Genomic DNA, 10,180 nt, shown 5'->3' with positions numbered 1-10,180 from the left:
GCCCCCGGCCCCCGCCCCCCGAGGCTCCTCCGGAGGAAGAGGCTGCCTTGGAGAAGGGGCTGCCCCGGCGCCCCAAACCCCGGGACCCGGCCCGCGCGGGGAGACGGCGGGCGGACGCCGCGGCAGCCCGGAGAGTTTCCCAGGCCGCGTCCGGCGGCTCCAGGCGGGCTGCACTCGGCGGGGCTGGAGGCGCAGCGCCGCCCCCGCGCGTCCCCGCGCGTCCCCGCGTGTCCCCGCGGGCCTCTGCGAGCCTGCGGCCGGCGGGAGAGCCAAGGGGCCGGGGCGGTGGCCCCCGCCTCGCGAGCGGAGAGGATTCTTGCGGCGAACATTTTGCAGGAATGTAAATGAGCGCGTTTTGTGTGGTGCGGAGGAAGGCGGGGGGCTGGGGGCGGGGGCAGAGGAGGGCCGGGGGCGGGGAGGTGTGGGGGCGGGGAGGAGGTTGCACATTTTACAGCTCACTGACCATTTGGCGATCCATTGAGAGGAGGGTTTGGAAAAGTGGCTCCTTTGTGACAGCTCTCGCCAGATTGGGGGGCTGCTCATTTGCATCTCATTAGCCATGCGGGCGGCCGGCCGGATATAAGGGCAGCCGGCGCCGGCGAGCGCAGACCTCGGCGCGCACCCGCGGAGAGCGGCCGGGCCGAGCGCGCAGAGGACGCGTAGCCGTGGCGCAGCGCCTCCGCCCGCCGCCCGCCACCCTGCGCTCGGACCCCGTGCTGTTTACGTGGATGGCACCGGCTGGGTTCTGCGGACAGACGCGAGGCTCCGCGGGGGCGCAGGGGACACGAGTTCAGGACGCTCCCGGGACGGCCGCCGCCGCCGCCGCCGAGTGACAAGGGCCCGAGCCGCAGGGCGCGCCGCGCACACCCGCCGCCGCCGGGCGTCCCTGCGCGCGCTCCGCTGGGGCCCCGGGATTATCGCCTCGCCGGTGGGATTTCCAGACCGCGGCTTTCTAATCGGACTCGGAGGAAGCCTCGGCAGCTCTTTGGGAATTAAGCTGAATATCTGGACGCTTTCTCTCTCCCTTTTTTTTTTCCTTCAAAGAAGCTGGAGACAAAATCAGGAAGCGGGAGACCCTTACCTACTCGTGGATTGGAAGAAGGAGGAGGAAAACCGAAAGTTGCGCTCCACTAGTCATCTCTCCCAGGGAGCCTTTTTTCTCGTGCATCCCCAGAGTTTCCGTCACCACCGAAGGGCGGATCTACAGAACCGCAGCCTCCGAAGGAGAGGCGAGGTCTTGAAGAAAGAAGTCCTGAGTATCCCAGCCTGGGGCCGAGCGGCGGCGCTTTTCTGCCCACGCTTCTTGGGGCACGGCCACCCCCTTGCACTCCCTGCCGTTCAAGGACGAGAAAGGGGGCACAGAAGATTGGGCGAGTCCAGCGGTGCACCATGGGCCGTCGGTGCGCCGTAGCCCTCGCCGTTGTGTCAGCCCTGCTGTGTCAGGTAAGTTGTGAGGTCGGGGCTCCGGGGCCCTGCTGTCAGGTAGGTTGTCAGCGGGGGTACCCCGGAGGGGACCCGGGGCGCCGGCCGCGCGCGGGAGAGCGGTGGAGAGCAGGGCCAGCGACGCAAGCTGTCACCCCGAAAGCGAACCCCGGAGCGCGGGCTCCGCGCGCCCTCACGTCCCGCCCCCCCCCCCCCCAGGTCTGGAGCTCCGGGGTGTTCGAGCTGAAGCTGCAGGAGTTCGTCAACAAGAAGGGGCTGCTGGGAAACCGCAACTGCTGCCGCGGGGGCGCGGGGCCGCCGCCGTGCGCCTGCAGGACCTTCTTCCGCGTGTGCCTCAAGCACTACCAGGCCAGCGTGTCTCCCGAGCCGCCCTGCACCTACGGCAGCGCTGTCACGCCGGTGCTGGGCGTCGACTCCTTCAGCCTGCCCGATGGAGCCGGCGCCGACCCCGCCTTTAGCAACCCCATCCGTTTCCCCTTCGGCTTCACCTGGCCGGTGAGCGCTGCACCTGGGGGGCGGTGCGGGGAGGAGCGGGAGGAGCGGGCGGTGGGTCGGCCCCGCGCCAGGCCTGGTGGTGGCCGCACCGTGCGGGGCGCCGGAGGCGTCCGCAGAGGGGTCGGCCAGGGCAGGTGGGCGCCGCGGTCTGCAGGGCGGCGGCAGAAGGGGCCAGGCCCGGAGCCTTGCCTCCACGCCCGGAATGCCCCTCAGGCGGCAGAAGAGTGACATCCGGTGTGCCGTGAGGCTGAGGACCTGGGACGTTCCGGGACCCGGCCTCGGTAGCTAGCCCCCAAGTCGAATGAGCCCCTTCACGTGGGCGAGTTCTCGCTTCCCTGTCCCTAGACGGGCTGGGTGTCGAGCTAGCCTGCTAGCCTGACAACCCCTAGCCCTCTCTGCGTAGTCCCCCACTCCCCAAGACTGACGACAACCCCCTCCAGCCCTTTGCTCCTGCGCAGCCTTTTTTCTTTTCTTTTCTTTCTTTTTTTTTTTAAACGTGATATCCTGTACTAACAGGCTGAAAAAACACGTCAGGAAACCACTCTGTAAAAAGTTCTTCCATTTCCTTAAGGAAAGTGAAAACAGGCAAGAGTTGTACAGAGACCCTCCTCTGGACACACTGCACACACAGATCTGCACGGGAGGCCCTTAATGACTTGGTTGTCCCCACTTGCCTCAGTTTTGGTTTTGTTTTTTAACATTTCTGCTTTATCTTATGTCTCCCCCCACCTTTCTTCCAGGGCACCTTTTCCCTGATCATTGAGGCGCTCCACACAGATTCTCCTGATGACCTCACAACAGGTAAAAACAAACCAAAAACCCCCAAACTACTAACTGCTTCCCCAGTTAGTATGTATTTGATTTCCTATCTCCACCAGAAACAAGCTCCTATACCTTTCATTCCGCAAAGTCCTGCATGAGGTTCAGGATGGAGGATCTTTGGCCTCCTGCCCCTGCATTACACATCAGTTCCGCTCCCCCAGTGGCCCCAGCCTCTGGGTTCTTAGTAGGAACCAATGGGAGCATCCTCTTCCTACAGAAAACCCAGAAAGACTCATCAGCCGCCTGGCCACGCAGAGGCATCTGACTGTGGGTGAGGAGTGGTCTCAGGACCTGCACAGCAGCGGCCGAACAGACCTCAAGTACTCCTACCGCTTTGTGTGTGATGAGCATTACTACGGGGAGGGCTGCTCTGTCTTCTGCCGGCCCCGAGATGATGCCTTTGGCCACTTCACCTGCGGGGAGAGAGGGGAGAAAGTCTGCAACCCTGGCTGGAAAGGCCAGTATTGCACTGAACGTGAGTTCCTGCTTCCCTGCCCTGACCCACTTCCAGGCAGGAGTTCCCGGGCAGTGGGGGAGTGTTCTGTGAGCTGCTGGGATCCTGGGACTTCAGCGCTGCAGTACAGCTCTGGTGGGGAAACCGAGGCCAGAGAGCTGGAGAAACTTGCTAAGACCTCACAGCTAGCCAGTGGCAGGGCTGGGGTCAACTCAGACATTTTAACTTCCGCTATGGGAAGCTGCCTTTCTTAATCAGGGAGGATTTTGGAGACAGGGCCAGGGGTCAGGAAGTAAGCCTGAGGGAGAGGGAGGGGAGGAAGGAAGGGAGGAACAGAGAGGAGAGTTTGTGTGTGTAGGGACATGCTTTAAAAAACCAGTTCTCTTTGCTGTGACAGTGTCTTGTTGGAAAAGTGCTTCATTTTCTCTCCAGAGTTGGTGTGCTTGGCCTCTTCGAAAAGTGAGCATATTTGCAAATATTCTGTGTGATGCACACACATCGTTACTGACATTTTCACTCGTGGGGTCTGTGGACAGGAGAGAATGTGTGTTGAGGCCTGGGTCTGCCAGGGCTGCATGGGGAGGGGCCCACCTGCCAGTGTTGGGCACTGTGCCCATCTGCTTGGGTGGGTGCTCACACAGCACCCTGCCTGGCAGAGAAATACCTTCACAAAAATGAAATAGGCCCTGCCTGCCCCATTATTTGGTATTCTCCAGGCAGGCAGGGTGGCTGCCCAGGCTGCAGGAAGCCAGGCCCTAGAGTGGAGGAGGCTTGCGAGGTTTCTGCTGGCTCCTGGACCCGGTTCAGGTTTGTAGGCCTCTCTCCAGCCTGCTGAAGCTTCAAACACCTAGGTATCAGGTTTCCTTCTAGTCAGGGGTGGAGTGGGTCCTGGGACTCCCCAGACACCCTTAGGAATTTTCCTTGTCCTGCCCTGTAGCAGGTGAGCCTCCAGTCCCTCTTGGTAGGGACTTGCCTGGGAGGTGCAGTTTCTCAGTTTTGATCCGTGCCTGGGGTGAGGGTAGGTCTTCACATTCAGCGTCATTGTTTTGAGCTCCGCCTGGGCCTGAGCGGGCTCTGTAGTCTCACAAACTTGCGGAGCAGCTTGTTGATGAGTTTCACAACCCAGTGAAGGAAGCCAGCTCAACCTCAGCCCCCACCCCCGCGGGGACCTCTGGCCTGCCTGCTGCCTTGCATCCGTGCTCCCCTCCCTCCTCTTCTTCGCTGCGGGGTAGCCATAAACTTAAACTTTTTCCTTCTTATTCAAACACTGGAGTCTCTCCCCGCCCCCAGCTCGCGCGTGCCATCGATTAGATCTCTCCGGGGATAGGCGGCCAGAACGCACGCCAGCTCCCATTGGTGGAAAGGGCGCGCGGGGGCGCGCGCGCGTGTGTGTCTGTGTGTGCGTGTGTGTCTGTGCGCGCGCGCGCGTCTGTGTGTGCGTGTGTGCGTGCGCGCGCGCGCGTGTGTACACGCCGGGGGTGTGGGGGCGCGAGGGGGCGGGGGAGGCGGTATTGTTGCACTAGGGCAGCTGCCGGGGGAGCGGAGACAATGGAGCAGCTGTCTTGCCCTGGTACTCTGCATACCAGCTGTCCACCCTTATCTACACACACACTTTCTGGGTATTAAGAGGTGGAGCTTTGTGCATAGAATTGGGAAGTGGGGGAGGAGGAGGGGAAGGACTTCTGACCCTCTCAGAAGAAAAGGGGATGGGGTGGGGGTGGGGGCTTCCGTGCTCTTTTGTCCTGGAGCCACGGTGTTAAGGAGAATGCTCATCCCGGGGCTGAGTCCGCAGTTTCTGGGCAGCACCTTCAGTACTCCGCAGACGGAGATGAACTCGGCTGGGTTTGCCAGTTGAACTGCACAAGTTTTGTCTCACCCACGTGTGGCAGCCACCCCTGCGATGTTGGGGAGCCACTTGGGGTGGGGCTTGACCCTTTGTGCTCCCTTTGCTTGCAGCAATCTGCTTGCCAGGATGTGATGAGCAGCATGGGTTTTGTGACAAGCCAGGGGAATGCAAGTAAGTGTGCAAAAGTGCTTTTTCCCTCTCACACCCAGAATACTTGTAGCCTAGCGCTGGTCAGACTAGCTGACTGGCTGGGCTGGAGCTGTTACTCTGGTGTTTCTCCTTAGTATATGGATCGAAACATGTAGGGTCATGGGGTGTCAGCCACCTAAGCTCCTCAGGGGATTTGGGAACTTACGCGTAGCAGTTTGCGAGGAACTGACCTAGAAAGTGAGTCCACTTCAGGGGTTCTCAAATGCTTGGGCATATTAGGACCACCTGGGGAGCCCCTGGAAAGGCTGTCCCAGGGCCCTCATACCCAGAAGTCAGACCCTCCGAGGCTTCGGCGTGTTGGAAAGCCCCCAAGGAGACGCCAGCGTTCTGCCTCGCTTGGGAGCCAGCAGCGTTGCTGCTGCTGGAAGACGGTGTCTCGTGAGTCGGTGGTGCGTCACTGTGAGCCCGGGGGCCAGTGTCCGCCTGACCATCCTGCTGCCTTCCTAGGTGCAGAGTGGGCTGGCAGAGCCGCTACTGTGACCAATGCATCCGGTATCCAGGCTGTCTCCACGGCACCTGTCAGCAGCCTTGGCAGTGTAACTGCCAGGAGGGCTGGGGCGGCCTCTTCTGCAACCAGGGTGAGCCCCTCTCCCCATCTGGCAGCCCTGGGCTTCCCTGGCTTCATCGAGGACTCTGAGTTTAACCCTGGACTTGCCCTCCCCTCCTGTCTCTGCCCCGTGCAGACCTGAACTACTGCACACATCACAAGCCCTGCAGGAACGGAGCCACCTGCACTAACACAGGCCAGGGCAGCTACACCTGCTCTTGCCGGCCTGGGTACTCAGGGGCCAACTGCGAGACAGAGATCGATGAGTGTGGCACCAGCCCCTGCAGGAACGGAGGCAGCTGCACGGTGAGTCCGGCCATAGTGGGCCCTCCTGCTGAACGGGGGCCTGGGTTTGATATGGACGATGTGGGCCTCCCGGAGCAACGTTTGAGAGCTCTTTCTCTTCTCCACGACACAGGATCTTGAGAATAGCTACTCTTGCACCTGCCCGCCTGGCTTCTACGGCAGAATCTGTGAGCTCAGCGCCATGGCGTGTGCCGACGGCCCTTGCTTCAACGGGGGGCGGTGCTCAGACAACCCCGAGGGAGGCTACACCTGTCGCTGCCCGGTGGGCTTCTCTGGCTTCAACTGTGAGAAGAAGGTGGATCCCTGCAGCTCTTCACCCTGTTCTAATGGTAGGAGGGCAGCCCCGTCCGCTCTGAGACTTTGTCAAGTGGTCAGCACTGATAAGAACGCATTAGAAAGCACATGCGTTTACTTTCAAACCGAGCACTTCATTTTGCAAGCTACCCTGAGTTTATGGAGGCTTTCAACTAAACAGTCAGAAACTCTTCACAGAAATTTTACCCTTGAGCCTGGAGATGCTCAGGGAGCAAGAAAGGCAGGCAAGAGTGTGGATTCTCACATTCTGCGGGGAAAGCCTGAGGCCGAGAGGTGAGATGACTTGTCAAGGTCATACAGCACCTCAGGTGCCCGAGTCTGGGCCATAACTCAGTACATCGTGCTCCAATGGCAACCCAGCCTCTCTGTTTTTGGAGGGAAGCCCGGCTCGGCTCTGTTACCCAAACATCGCCGTCTGGTGTGTCTGTGTGTGCGGAAGTGTGGTCTGTTGACGGGCCCCCTGCGACTGTGTGAGTGGGTAGAGGAGCGAAGCTGGGCCCCAGACAGGCTGGGCCACGATAATTGATGGAGGAGAATCACTGTAGCTTTGCTTTCCACGTGCTGTACGGAAGGCGTGGCAGTCCTGCGCGGTCGAGCTTTGCCTCCCGTCTGTTTCTATCCACGGAACCAACAGAAACGCCGGACGCTTTATTTTTAGAGGCAGAGTGGTGGAGGTTTAGCCGACTTGGCTTTGGAAAGACAGAGGTCTCTCCCACTCCCTCCTTTCTTCCTCTTTCTTTCTGTTTTCAACCCTGCTCTTCTCACTAACTGTGGAGCCGTGGGCAAGCACATCAGCCTCACTCAGGCTCCGTTTCCTCATCGGCATACGGGGCCTTTTGTGGGATGTTGTGAAGGTGAGTGCGGTAATTCAGCCAAAACATCGTGCGCAGCGCTGGCGAAACGTGACTGCTCAAGAGATGCTAGCTGTCCCAGTCACCGTTTCTTGAGCTAGACCAGACGCCTCCCCCGGGCTTGTGTTTGAAGTAGCGACCACCCCGTTCAGGCCACAGGCGGGCTGGCTTGTCTTGCATCTCTGGGGTGTGACGCAGGGGCAGACACGGATGTGTCCTGTGTTTCAGGTGCACAGTGTGTGGACCTTGGCGACGCTTACCTGTGCCGCTGCCAGGCTGGCTTCTCCGGGAGGCACTGTGAAGACAACGTGGACGATTGTGCCTCCTCCCCATGTGCCAACGGGGGCACCTGCCGGGACGGTGTGAATGAGTACTCCTGCACCTGTCCCCCGGGCTACATAGGCAGGAACTGCAGTGCCCCCGTCAGCAGGTGTGAGCACGCGCCCTGCCACAATGGGGCCACCTGCCACGAGAGGGACCGGCGCTACCTGTGTGAGTGTGCCCGGGGCTACGGGGGCCCCAACTGCCAGTTCCTGCTGCCGGAGCCCCCCCCCGGCCCGGTGGTGGTGGATCTCACCGAGAAGTACGTGGAGGGCCAGGCTGGGCCCTTCCCATGGGTGGCCGTCTGTGCGGGCGTGGTGCTGGTCCTCATGCTGCTGCTGGGCTGCGCCGCCGTGGTGGTCTGTGGGCGGCTCCGGCTGCAGAAGGACCGGCCCCCTGCGGAGCCCTGCCGTGGGGAGACAGAGACCATGAACAACCTGGCCAACTGCCAGCGTGAGAAGGACATCTCCGTTAGCGTCCTTGGCACCACGCAGATCAAGAACACCAACAAGAAAGTCGACTTCCACGGGGACCACGGGGCTGATAAGAACGGCCTCAAGGCCCGCTACCCTGCTGTGGATTATAACCTGGTGCAGGACCTCAAGGGTGACGCTGCCGCCGCCGTCAGGGACCCTCACAGCAAGCGGGACACCAAGTGCCAGGCCCAGGGCTCTGCAGGGGAGGAGAAGAGTGCCCCAACGCTCAGGGGGTGCGTGCGGTGGGCCGGGAGGGCCACGTGGGAAGGCCCGCCTGGGAGGGCGCCCAACGCTCGGGGTGCGGCGGGCTGGGCAGGAGGGCCCGCGGGCATCCTTTCCCCGGTGCTGGTCATTTTCAGAACTGTTTTCACATGCTTATCGTGGTTCTCTTTTCTTTTCCTTCTAGTGGAGAAGCATCTGAAAGAAAGAGGCCGGACTCTGTGTATTCTACTTCAAAAGACACAAAGTACCAGTCGGTGTATGTCATCTCCGAGGAGAAGGATGAGTGTGTCATAGCGACTGAGGTCAGTGTGCATGGCGAGGGACTGTGGCTCTCTGGGGCTGGTCGGGACGGAAGCGGGTGGAGAAGTCAGAGGATGCTGACCCCTCCCTGGAACTAACTTCCCGTTCTGTCTCGTGGGCCCCTCCAGGTGTAAAATGGAAGTGATATGGCAAAATTCCCGTTTCTCTTAAAAATAAATAAAATTCCAAGGATATATGCCCCAATGGATGCTGCTTGAAAGAGGAAAGGGAGACCCACGGACTGCTGCTGAGAACCGATTCGGATGGAGCCGGTTCCCTCCCGGAGGTCGGCCGGGGACGCGGCGCGGGCTGCAGCTCGGCAGCGTCCAAGGGGGCCTGTTGCACTGCCTTTTAGGATGTTTCCATTGCACTATGGACAGTTGCTTTTTAAAAAATATATATTTAAATGAATGGACATAATTACTGCATAAGAAGCATGCACTGCCTGAAGTGTATATCTTGGATTCTGATGAGCCAGTCTTTTCTTGAATTAGAATCACAAACACTGCCTTTATCGTTCTTTTTGATACTAAAATGTGTTTTTTCTAGGTGGAAAAAATGTGTGTTATTTTTTTGGACTTGTAAAAATATTTTTCATGATATCTGTAAAGCTTGAGTATTTTGTGATGTTCATTTTTTATAATTTAAATTTTTGGTAAATATGTACAAAGGCACTTCGGGTCTATGTGACTATATTTTTTTGTATATAAATGTATTTATGGAATATTGTGCAAATGTTATTTGAGTTTTTTACTGTTTTGTTAATGAAGAAAATCCTTTTTAAAATATTTTTCCAAAATAAATATTATGAATGACAACGAGAGGTGTATTTACTCAGCACTCCGTGGAGCAGACCTGGGCTCACTCCCTGAGGACAGAAATGGCTTCCTATCATCTATTTTTAACATCTTTGCCTGGCTTCACTGGGTTGATGGAAAGCGGCTTTGCTCACTCCTCTGCCCTCCTCTGAGAACCATCCATGCTCATCGTCAGGGCAGCCCGGGGAGAGGCCGAGTGTGGCCCCTGAACTCGCTGGGAATATCATGGGCACGCGTTTGATGGGTGCCAAGGAGCCTCAGAGCTGGCCACCTTCTTTCGGAGCCTTATGTCTTTAAAGGACTGGAACAAAGCCTCATTTGGGATCAAATACCCCTGAGACACTTGTGTATTGCCATGGAAAAGGCTCTTTGTCTCAGAATAATACTTATTCATCCATTTGCTTGTGGGTTACTTCCAGTCAATTCAGAAGAGTTGGTTGCCTTCTAACTCAACAGAGGTGGGGGGACAGATAGCAGTAAGATAGAACTGCTTTTTATTGAGTGCTGACTACCGGCCCCAGGGTAACCCCTCCTCCTGGGGCTGTTCCCCAGAGATGGTGGTGTTACTCCCTCTTACAGTTGAGGAAGCTGAGGGTTGTGGAGGTAAGTTACTTGCTCAGGTTTGTACGTGGCAGGATCAATGTTCATATCTGGGCAGTCTGGCTCCAGACCCTCACTCATTCATTCATTCGTTATTGTCAGAGATTTAATAGACCCCCTCACTGGTGCATTTGGTGGTGCCAGAGGGTCAGTG

The 10,180-nt window shown here is 58.5% G+C and overlaps 1 protein-coding gene across 1 annotated transcript; it reads left to right on the top strand.

Annotated features, from left to right (window-relative positions):
• The first annotated feature begins 524 nt into the window (after window positions 1–524).
• Window positions 525–9,421, top strand: LOC118001792 (delta-like protein 1). The gene is made up of 11 exons (XM_034991937.1): window positions 525–1,443; window positions 1,642–1,938; window positions 2,679–2,739; window positions 2,978–3,235; window positions 5,171–5,231; window positions 5,718–5,848; window positions 5,954–6,123; window positions 6,236–6,452; window positions 7,518–8,319; window positions 8,493–8,610; window positions 8,737–9,421. The coding sequence occupies exons 1-11, from the start codon at window positions 1,390–1,392 to the stop codon at window positions 8,740–8,742; spliced, it is 2,175 nt and encodes a 724-aa protein (XP_034847828.1). The 5' UTR covers window positions 525–1,389; the 3' UTR covers window positions 8,743–9,421.
• The last annotated feature ends 759 nt before the right edge of the window (window positions 9,422–10,180 follow it).

This window comes from Mirounga leonina, unplaced genomic scaffold, assembly GCF_011800145.1.
Source record: "Mirounga leonina isolate KUSES-001 unplaced genomic scaffold, KU_Mleo_1.0 Mir_54, whole genome shotgun sequence".
In the NCBI taxonomy this organism is placed as follows: Eukaryota; Metazoa; Chordata; class Mammalia; order Carnivora; family Phocidae; genus Mirounga; species Mirounga leonina.
This window is presented reverse-complemented; position numbering and strand designations above follow the sequence as displayed.

Bases quoted from the DNA above. Each gene is read 5' to 3' on its own strand.
- LOC118001792 (XM_034991937.1), top strand. From the start codon at position 1,390: ATGGGCCGTCGGTGCGCCGTAGCCCTCGCCGTTGTGTCAGCCCTGCTG. The intron at 1,444-1,641 runs GTAAGTTGTGAG...CCCCCCCCCCAG, and splicing joins TGTCAGCCCTGCTGTGTCAG to GTCTGGAGCTCCGGGGTGTT. The intron at 6,453-7,517 runs GTAGGAGGGCAG...CCTGTGTTTCAG, and splicing joins CTCTTCACCCTGTTCTAATG to GTGCACAGTGTGTGGACCTT.